Here is a 16,109-nt window from a genome sequence, read left to right as displayed (position 1 = left end):
CATGATACCAGAATTGATGCCAGCCCAAGAAGAGCAGGCACGATGTACCAGACAGAGTTCCTTACCTCTCTCTCTAGTATTGAATCCGTGCTCAAGAGTCAAGCTCCATCTTCCTCATTACAGCTCTGCCTACGACATGCTCAGTATCGACATGTTTGAAGCCATCGGCATTGTTTTGTTGGTCAAGGGTTAACTGACCAACACAGTGCTTCTGACGTCTGTCTGTCGTCAAGCTTGTTGCCACTTCGAGCATCCTTCAAGAGTTCCCAAAGTGCCATTGAGCCGTTTGCCAAAGAAAGCTCCCTGCGACAGCGACTGTCGACAATCAAGTCCGCACATACAACAGGCTGGCATGATCTCGCAAGGTAAGTGAGGCTCGACGGAATGTTGCATCCCTGGCGTGTTGTCAGCAAACCCAGCGGTAGGTAGCAACTACACGTCTCACATCTACTCTCTTTTGCTTTACCTGGATCTTGCTTTACCTGGATCTTGCTTTACCTGGACATGCGTCACAAAGATGTCTCACTTGGCCATACCGTCGCCATGTACCGCTTGCACATCCTGTCGGCGGTCTAGTTGAAGACGGCTGCCGGCACACTTGGCCACGCCAAGCGGCGCCAAGACCAACACGCAAGAGTTGCAATCACTCGGAGTTTTCGAAACCAGGAGAGATGGACGAGACGCGATGCTCGTATCTCCACAGCCGTATGGACTAGGAAGAAAGAGCTATTGCGGAAATACCGGAGCTGTTCCTTGGCAGCAAGCAAAGTGTTACGCGTACTCCAGGTACACGTGCCACAGTATAAGTAGAAAACATTTCGCCGTCAACATGGCCCTCCGTTGTGCGGGCGAGATCTTACGAGGATGCAGATCATATCAAGTCGACCGACAAGCAGTCAAGCAGACACTGAGAAGGACGAAGATTTTGAGGTGGACTGGGTTCTACTCTATGATTTCAAGGACATCGGTAAGCCTTGATACGAAGTCAATAAGAGACTCACCTGGCTGAGCGCTTAGCAGAGCTTCATCATGCAATCGACGAATACCACACCTTGATTCGCGACATCGAAGCATTCGGCTTAGAAACTGAAGTTCGTCACGGGTATGGCACTGCCGTCCTCGTACTCGTCCGCATACCTCGAAACAAGCTTGGGAACGAAGTCTACCGTTCGAGGGTCAAAGACTGGCTGTTCGGCATCGTCCACGTCCGGCCCCTCGGTGACAGCTCTACGGTTGTCGATGCCGAGACACCTTCCGAAGAGATAAGATCGATCTTCCACCTGGTTACATGGACGAAAGAGCAAGGCGGCGCAGGCGTGACTGCCAGTTTCGGACAATGGGAGCACATCACAGCATCATTTGCACCACATGCATGGTCTGCAAATAAAAGGTTGCTCAAACAGCTTGCTGCAAAAACCGTCCTTGGAATGGATGATTTGGATCAGATCAAAGCGCTCTTCGGCGAGAAGGTCAAAACCTGTCTTAAGTCTCGCGTCAAGACATTGTCTAACTGTTCTCCAGGTCGCATTCTACTATGCCTTTATTCAAGCCTACTCACTATTCTTGATTGCGCCTGCGACATGTGGAAGCCTATTTTGGCTTTTTTCAACACCGTATTCGGTCTCATTCGGCGTATTGACGTGCATCTGGGGCATCGTATTCGTCGAGTGGTGGAAAAGACGAGAGACTGATCTCAGCATCCGCTGGAATGTCAAAGGGGTTGGGGCACTCAAAGTCAATCGTGTTCAGTACGATTGGGAAAGAGAGGAAATCGACCCAGTCACCGCTGAAGTGAAAAAGATATTCCCAGCTCACAAGCGCTTGATGAGACAGCTATTGTTCTTGCCTTTCGCTGCTCTGGCTGGACTGGCTCTTGGCGGTATGTTGGTGGTGACATTCTTCATCGAAGCCATCATCTCGGATGTGTATGGAAGTCAGCTCGAAGAATACTGGGTAAGATGCTCGGATACCGGAACAAGAATGCTGCTGACACATCAACAGGCGGTGCAATATCTGCCCACCATCATCCTAGCGATCTCTTTACCATACATTACAGATGCTCTTACGTTAGTTGCAAAACGATTATCCGAGCACGAGAACCATCGCACAAATGATGAGTATGAGCTGGCGCAAGTCCAAAAAGCTTTCATACTGAACTTTGTCACCTCGTTCCTACCTCTCATATTGACAGCTTACATCTATGTCCCTTATGGGTCAAAGCTGCTCCCGAAATTGATGCCCAATTCATGGCAGTCTCATATCTCCGTCAGTGACTTCCGCATCGACACACATCGCTTGCAGGAAGAGGTCATCTCTTTATCAATGGCCGGCCAGTTCATGAACTTCGGCGAAGAGTTCATTCTTCCATACTTGAAGCGCCGTCTCTCGGCACTCCACCGTGCTTATCAAGAGAGCAAAGAAGCCACATCGCTTCATCAACGCATGCACTCCGAATTCACCAAGATACTGCTCGTTGATGCACCGCAGGAATACAGTCTATTATCACGCCTCCGTTCAGAGGCAGATGCCGAGCCTTACGACGTGCAGGAGGATATTATGGAGATGTGCGTGCAATTTGGTTACCTGGCGATGTTCGGAGTTGTCTACCCGCTCATGCCGCTCGGCTTCTTGATCAACAATTGGATCGAGCTCCGTGGCGATTTCTTCAAACTCATTCACGAATGCCAGCGCCCTCCACCGATTCGCTCTGACTCGATCGGTCCGTCCGTCTCCGCACTCGAGTTCCTGACCTGGCTAGGCACTTTGTCGACGGCTGCTTTGGTCCACATGTATAGTGGTGACTTCTCTCAAGTCCGCCTCTCCCGACTCCTGCTCACCATCTTCCTCGCCGAACAGGCCTACTTGGCAACAAAACTTACTGTTCGCTTCATGTTTGACAAGATTGGTTCTGAAGCCGTCAGAAAGGAAGAGGCGTCCCGCCGGTTGGTTCGCAAGCGTTATCTCGAGACATTCTCAGAAGAAGCTGCCGGCACCTCTCGCCGCCAGCGCGCTCACACATATACTGGACACAAGCGCTCTGCTCCCACCACACCGACTGAGGCGGAGAAGAGAGAGCTGTTCCCGATCTACGAGGTTGAGGAGTCTGTGGAAACGAGGCAAGAGTACAGGACTGAGAAAGCGGAGAGATTCTGGAACGAACGCAAAGAGACCATGAGTACAGCAGATGCGGGAGTGCGACTCATTGTCGCGTTGAAGGGTATGCAGGCGTCGAAAAATGCTGAAGGAGCTGACAAGTCCAAGTGGACATGATTTCGGTATCTCTTGAACAAGCGTCAAGTCATGAAAAACTCCATGCATTGCGTCACGGCATGGAATCGATACATGAAGCCTTCCAGTGGCTCATCAACGACAAGAAAGAACGAGACGGAAACAAGGAAGTTTCTTGTACAAGGGGTACCCATCTATACAACCCCTTCCCATCTCCTACCGTCATCAAAAACACAAAGTCATGGACAAGTCGAGGTACCCAGCGCCGAGGAGGATGGTGTGAACTGCGGCGGTGATAGGTCGTAGGAAATCTAGTATCATATCTTCTACGAGCGTGTCTTGATTGATACGACATTGAGCCTGGTCCTCTGGTCAGCGCCATGATATGACTCGAACACTCATTCCCATACCCATCGCACATTGCTTTGACAGCTCTGACTGCATTTCCAGAATTTGCCCTATAATATCGATTAAGACTGACTACATTCATCGCTTGTTATAAAGACCTACCTACACTATGGTTTCTTCGGTGATTCCAACCACCAGAGCTTCAAAACCATCACCTGCACGAATGCAACAAGGAATCCGACTATGGCCGAGGTGCCCGGTAAAAGTCAAATTCCACACATCATCCTCCGTCCCTGAGGACAGCAAACGTCGGCATCCGGTCGATGAAGCATGTTTCCCCCTCAAGATGTTTCGTACCTTCATCCCGTATTCATAGTTCTGTCCAGCCCGTTCTAAAAGGGGGTTCTTTTGAGAATAACAAAGATTCACCGACCGGATTGTTTGCGTCCGTTTCGATGTTGGGGTCCAAGGGAAACATTGACTTGGTCATTGGTCTGGGGGCTTCCACTTCTCTGGGTACGCTGTACTGTGGACTTGACTATGACTCTTCTTCTAAGATCATTGAGGAGAATGGATTGTGCCAAGTGTCGAGGTTTGTTATGCCGGGTGTCTGCCTATTACAGCTTGTTGTTTGTTGTCTTCCATGTAGTATGGAAGTCGGTAAGAATGTACACTTAAGCGGTCCACCCTCGCAGATTCTGATTCTGGATGTATACGGTATCTCTACCTAGTATTCAAGATCTGTGTGATTTGGGATCTGGAGGTTGGATAACATTATGACAATGACAATCATGCTTTCCATAGCTATTCACCAGACCCGCAAAAGTGACACTCGGGTTGCAGAAGGAAAACATGAAAATACCCGATCATCTATGCTTGTCCTTAGAGCACAACTATTTCCCTCTTTTATATCCTCACTCCCTTCTTCCTTTTTCTTTACCGACTAAACTTCTGGCTGTGGGACATAGCCAGATCAACGGCCATTCGGTTTCATCCTTTGCTTCCTTTGCGAGGATGTTTTCGATTTGCTTGACGACGGTGCGGTTGCTGGTTATGGTTGTGATGTTCCGGGACCAGCCGTGGAGGAAGACGCTTTGGTTTATTGAGGTGAGTTGGGAGGAGACTTTTGAGGCTGAAGGGGGGAGGGTGGTTGTAGTTGTGGGGTCAGAGATTGAGTCGGGGGTTTGAGTTTTGATGGGTAGGCGCAAGCTCGCAGGTAAAGTGAACCTCGAAAGCTGTGTCAGTTTACCCCTGACATCCTCAGAGGTAGCGTCGATATCGCCCATGAACCATTTGGTGCGTTCTTTTTCTCCCTCGGTGCCGATAGTATCCACGATTTCTCTCATTCTCTTCGCGGCTTCATCTGTACAGACTAGCTCCCTGTCGGCTAGAGCTGGATAGAGTAGATTGGGAAGCAAATTTTCCTCATCTTCGATTTCGACTTGGCGTTTGAGGGCGCGGTGGAACCATGGCTCGGCTTCGACTGAGCAGTGGCTGAAGTCACTGACGAGGGCGAGGAGGATCGTGCAGTCGATATTCAGTGTGGACGTGAATGCTTCGAAAGGGTCGGTCAAGAGATGTGGCATGACCTTTTCGAAGTCGATGGGAGAAAAGGCGGAGCTCGAGGTGATGAGTTGGACGCCGAGTTTGCGCAATTGGTCGAGGATCTTGTCAATGGCATCCACCTCGCCCTCCTTGATCTTCGGCAGAACCAACGTGATTTTCGGACTCCGTGTACGGATCTTGACCTCCCTCGCCGCTCTGACGAGATCCTTTGTCATCTTGACCAACGGCACATCATCTTCATCACCTCCATTCTCCAATTGGTCTTCTTTCTTCCCTTGCTCTTCACCAACCTCATCCTCTCCTTCTTCCTCAGAGCTAGATCCATCCTCCCATCCCAACTTCGCTTTGTCGAACAACAAGCGATTGTTCGTGAGCAGCGAGACTTTGATCCAGCTCAACCCATCCCCAGCAACGACATCCACCAAGGCAGAATTTTGCTTCTTCTGGCCCCTCCTCTGCCCCTTTTCACTCCAATAAAACCTCTTCTGCATAGCCTGCAACCCCCTCTCCCTCTTCACCACACCCCACACCGTTTCCAAAAATGGCAAGTTGCTGCTGTTTACGGTATGTTGGGTAGCTTGTGCGTCCTTTTGATCGCAGAGGCGTTGGAGGGTGCGATGTTCTGATTTTACGGTGTTGCGGAAATGAGCGATTTCGATTTGGGAGTCTTGTTTGCGGGATTTGAGGTAGGTTTTGAATGTCTCTAGTTCTTGGAGGAGAAGCTGGCAGCGGGTGAGGAGGTCGGCGGCGGTGGGGAGGGTGCGTTCGTGGCCATTGGTGGGAGGTGTGGAGGCCATGATGTGAGGCAAGGATATCCTCTGCTTTCCCCTTGGTGTGGTTAGAGAGGAGAAGGAAGGCGCTCGCGTGTGTGGGCTGTAAGAGGAATAATGTGTATTTGGGCGGGAAAAACAGTCATAGAAGCAATCACCGCCCATGACGTTCGAGAAGCGGAAGGGAGGTCGAGTCATGACATCCCCGCGGTGTTGAAGGACGTGAGTCAAGCTGAACACCTCACTCGTCCGTGTTCCGCGCCTGCTCAATTGCGACAGCGGTACACGCGACAGTTGAACTCGTCGCAATACATCAAGCATCAACACATCAACATGCCGTACTTTACATCGAGCGAAGAGTGGCAGAAGCAATCTGCGCTGTTGTTGCAGGCGCGACCATATACCGTATGCGCTGCCCGTCTACCTCACCCATCACGATCACCATCATTCCCACTGCCACTACCACTCACCTCTTTCTACCCTGCCTTACCTCTCATATCTCACTCACTACCCTCCCCTCCTCACTAACCTCTCTCACAGACCCGTATAACAACCAAATACCACATCCCCTCCACCTCCTCAATCTCCACCAAACCCACCACCACCACCACCACCGACGCTTCCACCACCACAACAACAGAATCAAAACTCGCGCAGCAACCAATCGCCTACCTAGAACTCAAAACCTACGACCCAATCTCCGGCACGACTCTAAAATACAAAACCGATAAAGCCGCAGAGGTTGGAAGATTGGTAGCTGCCATGGGAAGTCTAGGACGGGAGATGGCTGCGTTGCCGGAGATAAAGCAAGGTAAGTTATAATATCCATCGATCCATCTATGCGAGGAAGAGAAGGAAGAGGGCAAGAGAGAGAGACTACGAGGACGGTGGAGGAGAAAAAATGCTGGAGAAGACAAGCTAATCAGGAGTGCAAAAACAGATATCACAATGACGGATGCGGATGAGACGCCAGTGGTGGAACCAGCGGCCACACCTGCAACAGCAACAGCACAACAACAACAACAACAACAGCAAAGCACGGGTGGGAAGAAAAAGAAGAAGGGAAAGAAGTAAGATTGGTATTCCATTGAGAATGACTGCATGATACCCACCAGAAAAGACAAAGGATCAGAGCAAAGGCCTTCTCTTTGCTAAAGCATATGTACAAAAAAAGAATCATGTTTCATGGCTGTGACGAATGAGCTGCTTGTGTTTCGTGAGTTGCATCCGAGTTGCGTGCGTATGAGGGCCTTCCTCTTCTCCATCCTTCATGACTATGAAGGATCGTCCTGTCCTCAATACGCAACTACGCAATGTAGCTGTACATGTTTCCCTCCTCTCTCTCCATATAGTCTTTCTCGATCAACCTGTAAACTTCAGTTAGCAGTCGCCCAAGCAACAAGTTCATGCAGAAAGTCAACTCACCTATCGATATTTTTCTTGATATCCTTGACATCAAGAACACCTCTACTCCTCGTCGCAGTAATAACCTCCGCGATCAATTCAGAATGCCCAATAGTCTTTCTACTCTTCATCACTCTGACAACAGCAGCCTGGCATTCGAAATTTCTGTCCGCGGCAACTCTCTCATGCGTCTCTTTGTTTTCCTCTTTGGTTTCTTTCAACTGCACTTGGTTAATCTTGACGCGGTATTTGTCATGCCAGAATGATGGGTCTATGGTAAACGTGTCCGTGGGGGAGATTTCGCGACCTTTGGGGTGTTTTGCGAGGGGGCGGAGTTTGGCGCATGCGAGGGATTGGAGGGTGCGGTTTACTTCTGCTTCGGGGAGGCCGGATTCTGATTTTATGAAATCGTACGTTAGATGTGTGGATGCGTCGATGCCGTTGAAGAGGAGCAAGATAATGGCTTGGAAGGAAGAAACCACGAGCTCCTTTGTTCCCTTGGCGAATTTTGCTTTCATCTGGCAATGCGCGAGTGAATGTTTCCAGTCCAGCTTGCGGCCGCTGTGTTTGGATTTGTAGTGGCGTTCGTACTCGTCGATGGCCGTCTTGATATCGGCGGGAATGACAACAGGGACATCTGGGTAGGTAGGCCATGCAGCTGCGGAAAGTACGTTGACGTTCAGATCGACCTTTGGCCTCTCCTCACGCTCTTCCATGCGGGATTTGTAAGAAGACATTTCCTCACGGGCGAGCTCGACGTCTTTGAACATCTGCTCTAGGTTGTGTGTAAATTCTGCACCACATTCAGTCTTGAGGCGGGCGAGCATACTGCGCTCAGCGTCTGCACTTGCTGAACGGCCCATGAGAAGACGACGTGCAAGATCCTTCTTGTAGAAGGCTTCGAAGACTGCTTTGCCGTGGACGAAGCGGAAGAGGTCGAGTACTTGGTCGAGTTGAGCATTAACTTCACTGTCCTCGTCCATGGCTTCGTTGTCATCGAACTCTTCCTTTCCAGCATTGTCGCGGGCATGCAGAGTCAGGTCTGTGGGAATGACTTTTGCACCTCCTCGTAGTAGTTGATCAACATACTTGGCAATCATCTCACCAGTCCTTGAGTTGTCGGTACCATGTGTCGCAGCAGCCTTCTTGGTCTTGTTGATGAAAGTCTCGAAGGATTCACGAAGAGCATGGCCAAGTTCCTCGCTACGGTGGAAGGATGTGCGCCAGATGTGGTCCAGTCGAGTCTTGAGTGATAGTAATCGGACGACCATCTGTGTATCATTCTTGTCGTCAAACACAATCTGTGAACCAGTATCTTCAACCCATCTTGCAAAGGCAGGCTTGATTTTTGAGCCAAGTCGTCTTCTCTGTAGCAGCGAATGAAGCTGTTCAAGGTCCTTGACAGCATAGTCATCCAGGAGATCAGCGACACTGTCTTGATTTGTGAGGTAGTCGACCTTCTCCTTGATGATGTGTTCCTCGAGTAGAGCTAGAAGGTCCCGTCTCGTGCTTTGATCCAGACCGAATAGCTCGCAACGTTCAATTTCCTTGGTCATAAAGGTGACAGCCTCGTTGACATATTCAGGAAGTGGCTTCTCAGCACTCTTCTCGTTAGCCCATTCCACAACATATCGTTGAGCAGATGCAAGCATGCGAGGTTCGAACGAGGTTGAGTAAGTAGCGAGGTCGTGGAACATGGTGATAGCTTGACTGAGATGACTAGGTTCCAGTTCCTGACCGGCTCTGTCGGCAGAGATTAAATCGCAGGCACCGTCAATGATTGCAAGCTTCAGGCTTGGGTCCTCGAAGATGTTGTCGCGGAAGATCTTGATGGTGACATCCTGTAGAGAACCTCTTGATGTTTGCAGAAGATATGAACGGTCCATGTAGTAGAAGATGCAACGAATGACAGTCATCTGCTTGCTCCAGGCAGTCCACGCACCAAGAACATCATCCAAGACCTGAACGTTCGACTGCCTCTGCTTGGATAGCAATGATGTCTTCATAGGTCCCCTCACATGAGCCTTGCATTTGCTGCTCAGTTTGACGTAAATCTCCTCTGCTCTTTTCTGTCGACACAAGTTCTCAACGCCGCGGTATAGCTCTTCCATAGAAAAGTCGACGGGCGCTTGGGTGAAGATGACATTGAGAGCTCTGTCCAGCTGCGCCCATATGTCTTCAAAGTACTTGTTCCCGTCCCATGCTGGTTGAGGCTTGAGGGTCTTGACGACGAGTTTGGTGGTGCCAGCCTTGGGTGTGAAGCCCTTGTTGAGTCTGCCGGGAGTGCGACGGGTGATGGAAGTTGCGGCGGGCAGGTTGCCACCGATGACCTTGCTGGAGAAGGAATACATGTCTGACTGCATGTTGAAAGGTTGGTTCTTGACTTTCTTGCGGTTTGGTGAAGAGTCGATGGCAGTGGACGGGGATGCGGCGGCCGAGGCTTGATCGGCGAAGAGGTTCTGGATTGATTGCTGTCTGCCGAGTGAAGCTGGTGGCTGAGATGATGCGGATGGAGTGGCCGCTGCTGTTGTTGCTGCTGAAGGTCTCTTGCGCTTTCTAGCGGGAGGGTGCGGGGGTGATGATGAGGGTGAACGGTCTCCTGCCGGCAGGGATGATATGGACGGTGGCATCGATGCAGGAGTGCAAGAGTGGCTGTTCTCACGGCAAGGCACTAAGTCTTAGAGTGTTTAGACCTCCGCTCCACTCGGCGATAAGCTTCCATGACGCGCCTCCAACCTCCGGAGTCGAAGCCCGACCCTTCCCTGCACGCCGATGATCTGCCGCTGACCAGGGTTACCCTCTTTGCAACACCTTTTCGTCGTGTGACTGCTGCTCTACAACCTTACAACCACTTCCAGCACTTTCTAGGTTGATGAAGAATACATCCAAAGCCAAGTCATGTGAGCAAGACATTTCAAACAGCTTGTTATATGTGTCGAAGCAATGTCTACATGTAAAGCAAATCCTCCCGCTTTTGTCCTCTCTCTGCAACACTATCACTCCTCATCAATTCACAATTTGTCTTCACATGCAAGAATGTCCCAGCCGACCAGTGCCCAAATCTCTTCCTCGAATTGATCTGTCTTTGTTTGTATGTCTTCCTTCTTAATGGGATTCGCGGCCATTGGCGGCTCTCCAAAGACTTCTGGCAGTCCAAGAACATCTTCGCTTGCATTCGGCCCTCTTGTTCCCGGACCAAAGATGCGATCAACCAAAGTACGCTGCAGCTTCAGACGTGCAAACGCAGCGAGTGGTTGGTTCTGTGCTCCGATCAGAGCCTTTCTCAAGCAGTCAAGGAGGAACGGAGCAGCTGTTAGCATGGTTCGCATAGCCGTCTGTCTGACAGGATCAAGTCGCTTGTCATCAGGAAGCGGAAGCTTCTGCACCTCATGTTCGATATCGTCGTGTTGGGGCCCATCCATCAGAAGTTCGTGCGTTGTTTCTCCCAGTCGATGGAGAAGGTCGTAGGTTGCGCCTTCAAGAATCTCCGCATGAGAAGGGCAATTTGGTGAAGACCCTCGCAGAATATTGATCAGGCTGTTCGCAAGTGTAGACAGAGCTTGCAATACAGCCGTTCCTCGATCTGGTTGTTTTGGTTCGACCTGGAGACGAGCAGCGTTCTCAATACTGGTGAAGAGAATACCGAAGAAGCACACACAGGCATGAACAACATGACTGGGAAAGCCATCATTGCTGTTCAAAGATTCCATTCTCTTGAGACCATGAAATACAGTGATACAAGTCCTTGCGACCGCGGTGATTGTCTGCTTGCAAGAATCTGCACTGTGCTTCTTGTTTGCGAGAGGATCGATGATATTCTCCATGGCTTGCATAGTCTGAATGAGGTTGTAGGCCAGCTCATTGGAATCTGTGCTCCACATGCGGCCTCTGCACAGGGTTTGCACCCGATGTATGTGTCGCATAGCTTTGATGACTGTGTGAAATTAGCGCTGTTCTCTCGCCCATCGTAAAAACACTTACCGGGACCAATATCAGCAGCGAGACCAAACTCAGTAATTGCAATAGTGCCTGCTTTCAGCTTCTTGACCTTTTCTGGTTCTTCCTGTTCGACTTTGCGCTTTCGACCCGGTTTCGAGCGAGCTAGAAGTTGAGTGACTTGGGACACCAGAGCGTCATTCTGCTGCTTGAGGATGAAAGTCGCATCTCGTTCCTTCTCAAGGTTTGCTTTCAAGCCGTCGTGTTGACCTTGCCAGAATGCTGAATGATCGATTTGGCGATAGACTTGGCCATTACTGTGGATTGTTCGGATATGTGGACGGAGAGCCCTTATATATTCTATCATGTGTCAGAGAGCATTCAAATTCCAGATCAAGAACGATTGTGACCTTGAACAGTGAGATGCTTGGGCTTTGATTTAATCAAACATAGGGCGGTAGAAATGTTTAATGACTGCGGAATCGACATATTGAAGGACAGTTGACGCCTGAGTAGGACTGGAGGGCATGGAGATAGATTCGTGCAGGTGTAAGACAGAGAAAGAGGCTGGAAAGATTGCCTTGTGCGCTGTCTCGGTGGAGGGAAGGAGCGACTGCTCTCCCCTGCCGCATGCTTTGAGCTCGACCTACCGTAGTTTCCTAGTCTAGTAAGTTTCCCAAACCACAACCCCAAGACCCACCGAACCTTTGCAGACAAAATCACATCTCAATCTAATACTTCAATCGGCTGGTGCTACTTGATCGACCCGACAGAAAGAGTGGATCAGATGCTCGACACCTTGCGCTATCCAAGAACGTGATTCTGTAAAGCCTCGCGGGCTCTCCAATGCTCTGCAGGAGAATGTTACCTGCGAACGACAGATTAGAAGGAAATGGTACGGTGATGCAAACAGGGAAGGGGGCCGAAACTTATCGATAAGCAGGGAGCTATGACCATGCGACGGATGGAATTCCGCTGTCACCGAAAACACCTTGATATTTCCTCAAGACTCGACCAAATAGATTATTACGCACATCGTCCAGGATGACATCGCCGGCCGTGACTCGAGATAAGTTTGTCTACAACGACGCGTTCCTCGCTCAAGTTGATGACAACAAGCGGCACACACGTGCATCAGTGCCCGAATTGACGCACCTACTACGACCCGAGAGCAGCTCTGCGCCGCCAAAAGATCAAGTCGGTCACTGGTATCAAGCTCAGCTTCTACACTATGGACTACCGCCGTCGAAAGACAAGAACACTGCCAAAGTGCGCCTTCTACAAGCCATCAACGCCGGCACGCTCGCGGTTCCCGACCATGTCAACAAGCTGGAGAAGGACATGAAAAAAGAGTTCGTTGCGGCAGCAAAGAAGGCAAAGGCTGCAGAGAAAACCACGGATGCTCCAACCAAGGGCAAAAAGAGGACACACGAGGAGGCCACGACCAACACAAAAGTCACTTTGACCGTCGGCGGCATCACCATCAGTGTTGATCAGCAGACTGCTGCATCCATCACCTCTGCTGCTACAGCCGTGCCTTCTGCTGCAAAGAAGATCAAAGCCACGAAGACAGCAGCAGACACCACAACTGCAAAGCCGAGGAAGACCAAGGACGATGTGCCTGCTCCCAAGGCCAGGAAGCCAGTCGAGAGCGCCGCTACGACCAAGTCAAAGTCCTCGAACGCTGCCGACAAACCCGTAAGCAAGACTGCCGCAGCAAAGTCACAGGAGAAAGCGGCCTCGACCAAGCCGAAGGTGGCATCAAAGCCCAAGGACGTCACAACGACAGCCAAACCAAAGGCAACACCCAAATCGAAAGATACCCCGGCCGCGGCAAAACCAGAAGCCGAGCCCAAGACCAAGAAGTTAGCAGATACAGACACAATCAAGCATCCTGCACCCCCGAAGCAGACCGCTCGGATAGTCAAGCAAGAAGACCTCGGAGGCTCACGCATCAAGTCTGAGTCTGGAAGAGACATCAATGGCACTTACTGGCTACATCTTCGATCTCATTCTCCCGCCAATGTCCCTGACTTCAATGGTCCACCTCGAATTTTTATCCACCACGAGGTCAACTCGAACAAACTCTGGGGTCACTTCACCATCGGTTCAAAGACTGGAGTCTTGCGTGTCGAGAACTTCTCCCTCGAGAACTCTAGAGTTTGCGACTTTGATTGGCGAGCTCGCGACATAGGCACAGATCAGCTGCGCTTCGGTCGTGGTTGTGAAGGGATGATGGAATTCGGTATTCATGGTCTCGAGAGGGGCACTTTTAACCGCGTGTTCGATGGTCTTGATGTGGAGTTCGGTGTCAGTACTTTCACAAGGGATACACAGATGGATTGGCCCGAGTGGATGGATCAGTGGGAGGACTTTGTGAAGAAGGCTTATAATCGCTAGGTATGTTGGTGAGAAATGTGTGCTAGGGACTACGTGACGTGCTCCTTGTATCTTTCCACCGAAAGCGCTCCTTCGCCTGCTCAAAATTGCATTACACCCACCTTGCAAACCAGTATCACCACATTGCCGCAGTCCATACGCGTCACTCTAAGACCATGCTTCGGGTATCGTTCACAGCGTGCACCGAATCCCACAGCTTCGAAAAGACCTACATGACCATGACCTGCGACTTGCTATCTACAGTTATGCAAAGCATCTCGAAAGGCTTCTATTCGCCAAGAGAGTAGTGCCAGCAATTGATCCAAATGTGTACGTGACAATAATGTTGTAAAGCCATGGAGACAAAGAATTGGCATAGGAAAAAGCACATGTCCCCTCTGCATGAACTTTTACAAATACCACCACATGGCACTCATCTGGCAAACTGCTTCTCCTATCCATGAAATAAACGAAATTTTCTATTTCTACTCAAAACGTCTATATTGAATTTTTGTGATCTTTGAGGAAATGTCTAAATCATGGGCTTAGCAGCCTCGACTTTGGGAGCGGGGATTATACCCATCTTTGCCAGATCAGTGTACATTTCAAACACACTCTCAATCGTATCCACAAACCCACTGAACCCGAACCTGCGGAACTTGGCAGAGGAAGGTTGACCGATTTTGTAGTAGACGAAATCCACCATGTCGAATTGTTCCATGTTGTCTTCGTAGGCGTTGGTTTTGATGCTTCCATTCGATTCTTGTATGATTTGTTCGTAGGTGGTTTTGTTGGTGTCGTTTTTGGCCCAGTCTGCGGCGCTGCGGGATAATCTGATGCGGGTGGGTGGACCGTAGCCGAGAGGGCTGTCTTTGCCTCCTGCGAGCACCACATCGTTGAATTTGGAATCGTCGAGTTCGGGGCCTGCGACACCGGGGGCACCGTACCAGCGGGCCATTTCGTTGTAGAAGAGATCCCAAGACATGGGACTGCCGTCGTGAGCGTTGAAAGCTTGGTTTGCGCATTTGTTTTCTAGGACAGCCCATTCGCTGAGGAAACCGGTGAGGCGGGCGGAGGAGTGCAAGTACTCGTATTGCCATTCTTCGATATCGCCGCCGAAGAAGATGGGGGCGTTTTACTTGGCTTGGACGGATGCTATGATGGCGAAGGGAAGCATCATGTTCATGCCTGCCTTTGACACCGAGCCGATGACTCCAAAAGGACGAATCACATTCCAACTCGTCGAAGGATGGTCTTGACAGTACTTTTTCAGCATGTCTTCTTGGGGGTAGTAGAAGTTTTGGGACAGGTGGCGGGGTTGGGGGTCGCTTTCAATGTACGGCAATCTTGCTCTGCCGATCTGACCACCGTAGTTTTTGCCTCCGGTTTGCAAAAGAATACGCTTGGGTTCCAGCTTTGCGGTTTCCAAGGCTTCCAGGAAGTTCTTGAAGATGGGAACGTTGGCCTTGACGAGTTCCTCTTCTGCCTTTGGATCCATGGCAGAGACATTCTTGGGTGAAATGTAACCATAGAAGAAGACGTAATCAGCCTTGACACCACCTTCCTTGAGTTGAGAGGCGAGCTTGTCTCCGGAAGCGGTGAGGTCAATGGACACGTGCTTGATGTGTGATTGCTGCTCTTCGGTGAGGAGCGAAAGCATCTCTTCCGGAATGGGGCTACGAGAAAGGGCATAGATGGTGGACCATCGACCAGGAGAGTCGAGAAGAGAGCGGATAGTGTTGAAACCAGAAATTCCAGTGGCACCCACGACAACAGCGTTCAAGCCCTTGATGGAAGGATCGAAGGTTGGCAAGTTGCGGTAAATGCCAGAGCTGCGGAGGGGGTAGTCTTGAGAGCTCATGGTTGTGATTCTGCTGGTGATGGTGATTGAAACAATGGAAAGAAGAATGGTGATGCTGAGAAGAAAACGTGTCTTCAGACCTTTGCTTTATACTGGGCATTCCAGACTTGTTGTTTGACAAAGTCACGATCGCGGACCGTGAAGCCATCCGACGCGAAGTAACCACCTACGTAAATTTAAGGCTGGCCAAGAAGCTTGACGCGGTATGCTGCCTACAGAGCGGGGCGATTCGATCAAACTGTATCTCAGATAGATATCACGGTTCAGCACGGTTGATGATCCAACGACGAGAACAGCAAGATGATGGTGTGTCGTGGGAGGTTCATACAACTTAATTCATGCTGGGTGTTAGCGCAGCCAAGGGCCGACCCGCGTTCCGAGATCTGGTCAGCCCTGAGATATGAGCATTTCCTTTTTTGCTCTGAATCCCCGTCGCTTTTTTCTTGGACCTCCTCTGCTATTTTGCACCATCTGGGATTTATCGTCCATTTTTTCTCCATTTCTTTCCCTTATGCTTCACTCTTGTGCTCTTCTCCAGCCCGAATGTTCACCACCAGTAACACTTTAGAAGACCAGTAGGTGCTACAACATGCTCAGAACTATTTGAGCTCTCTCAT

General features: G+C 50.3%; 6 protein-coding genes across 6 annotated transcripts; 3 read left to right on the top strand and 3 right to left on the bottom strand.

Moving 5' to 3' along the window:
• Positions 1-505: 505 nt before the first annotated feature.
• Positions 506-3,709, top strand: M438DRAFT_393918 (putative plasma membrane stress response protein). The gene is made up of 4 exons (XM_029909137.1): positions 506-967; positions 1,021-1,469; positions 1,522-1,953; positions 2,002-3,709. Exons 1-4 carry the CDS (start codon positions 865-867, stop codon positions 3,268-3,270), a joined length of 2,253 nt encoding a protein of 750 aa, XP_029764350.1. The 5' UTR covers positions 506-864; the 3' UTR covers positions 3,271-3,709.
• A 323-nt stretch (positions 3,710-4,032) lies between these two features.
• On the bottom strand, positions 4,033-6,029 carry M438DRAFT_341820 (uncharacterized protein). Its single transcript, XM_029904597.1, has one exon. The coding sequence runs from the start codon at positions 5,937-5,939 to the stop codon at positions 4,491-4,493; it is 1,449 nt and encodes a 482-aa protein (XP_029764349.1). The 5' UTR covers positions 5,940-6,029; the 3' UTR covers positions 4,033-4,490.
• A 181-nt stretch (positions 6,030-6,210) lies between these two features.
• On the top strand, positions 6,211-7,104 carry M438DRAFT_341819 (uncharacterized protein). The gene is made up of 3 exons (XM_029904596.1): positions 6,211-6,317; positions 6,453-6,723; positions 6,853-7,104. The coding sequence occupies exons 1-3, from the start codon at positions 6,246-6,248 to the stop codon at positions 6,984-6,986; spliced, it is 477 nt and encodes a 158-aa protein (XP_029764348.1). The 5' UTR covers positions 6,211-6,245; the 3' UTR covers positions 6,987-7,104.
• On the bottom strand, positions 6,897-11,800 carry M438DRAFT_402115 (Cullin-domain-containing protein). Its single transcript, XM_029909581.1, has 6 exons — positions 11,663-11,800; positions 11,298-11,612; positions 10,345-11,250; positions 10,114-10,309; positions 7,338-9,968; positions 6,897-7,279 (listed from the first exon to the last, which is right to left on the bottom strand). The coding sequence occupies exons 1-6, from the start codon at positions 11,739-11,741 to the stop codon at positions 7,219-7,221; spliced, it is 4,188 nt and encodes a 1,395-aa protein (XP_029764347.1). The 5' UTR covers positions 11,742-11,800; the 3' UTR covers positions 6,897-7,218.
• Positions 11,801-12,269: 469 nt separating this feature from the next.
• Positions 12,270-13,895, top strand: M438DRAFT_341817 (uncharacterized protein). Its single transcript, XM_029904595.1, has one exon. The coding sequence runs from the start codon at positions 12,297-12,299 to the stop codon at positions 13,650-13,652; it is 1,356 nt and encodes a 451-aa protein (XP_029764346.1). The 5' UTR covers positions 12,270-12,296; the 3' UTR covers positions 13,653-13,895.
• Positions 13,896-14,126: 231 nt separating this feature from the next.
• Positions 14,127-15,492, bottom strand: M438DRAFT_361540 (uncharacterized protein; the record flags this gene model as incomplete). Its single annotated transcript, XM_029907518.1, has 2 exons — positions 14,127-14,680; positions 14,771-15,492. 2 exons carry the CDS (start codon positions 15,490-15,492, stop codon positions 14,164-14,166), a joined length of 1,239 nt encoding a protein of 412 aa, XP_029764345.1. The 3' UTR covers positions 14,127-14,163.
• Between the last annotated feature and the right edge of the window lie 617 nt (positions 15,493-16,109).

The sequence above is a fragment of the Aureobasidium pullulans genome (genome assembly GCF_000721785.1).
Source record: "Aureobasidium pullulans EXF-150 unplaced genomic scaffold scaffold_2, whole genome shotgun sequence".
NCBI classification, from domain to species: Eukaryota; Fungi; Ascomycota; class Dothideomycetes; order Dothideales; family Saccotheciaceae; genus Aureobasidium; species Aureobasidium pullulans.
This window is presented reverse-complemented; position numbering and strand designations above follow the sequence as displayed.

Bases quoted from the DNA above. Each gene is read 5' to 3' on its own strand.
- M438DRAFT_341817 (XM_029904595.1), top strand. From the start codon at position 12,297: ATGACATCGCCGGCCGTGACTCGAGATAAGTTTGTCTACAACGACGCG.
- M438DRAFT_341820 (XM_029904597.1), bottom strand. From the start codon at position 5,939: ATGGCCTCCACACCTCCCACCAATGGCCACGAACGCACCCTCCCCACC.
- M438DRAFT_393918 (XM_029909137.1), top strand. From the start codon at position 865: ATGCAGATCATATCAAGTCGACCGACAAGCAGTCAAGCAGACACTGAG. The intron at 968-1,020 runs GTAAGCCTTGAT...AGCGCTTAGCAG, and splicing joins CTATGATTTCAAGGACATCG to AGCTTCATCATGCAATCGAC. The intron at 1,470-1,521 runs GTCAAAACCTGT...ACTGTTCTCCAG, and splicing joins AAGCGCTCTTCGGCGAGAAG to GTCGCATTCTACTATGCCTT.
- M438DRAFT_341819 (XM_029904596.1), top strand. From the start codon at position 6,246: ATGCCGTACTTTACATCGAGCGAAGAGTGGCAGAAGCAATCTGCGCTG. The intron at 6,318-6,452 runs GTATGCGCTGCC...CCTCTCTCACAG, and splicing joins TGCAGGCGCGACCATATACC to ACCCGTATAACAACCAAATA. The intron at 6,724-6,852 runs GTAAGTTATAAT...GTGCAAAAACAG, and splicing joins GTTGCCGGAGATAAAGCAAG to ATATCACAATGACGGATGCG.
- M438DRAFT_402115 (XM_029909581.1), bottom strand. From the start codon at position 11,741: ATGTCGATTCCGCAGTCATTAAACATTTCTACCGCCCTATGTTTGATT. The intron at 11,251-11,297 runs GTAAGTGTTTTT...AATTTCACACAG, and splicing joins CGCTGCTGATATTGGTCCCG to TCATCAAAGCTATGCGACAC. The intron at 10,310-10,344 runs GTGAAGACAAAT...GAGGAGTGATAG, and splicing joins CGGCTGGGACATTCTTGCAT to TGTTGCAGAGAGAGGACAAA.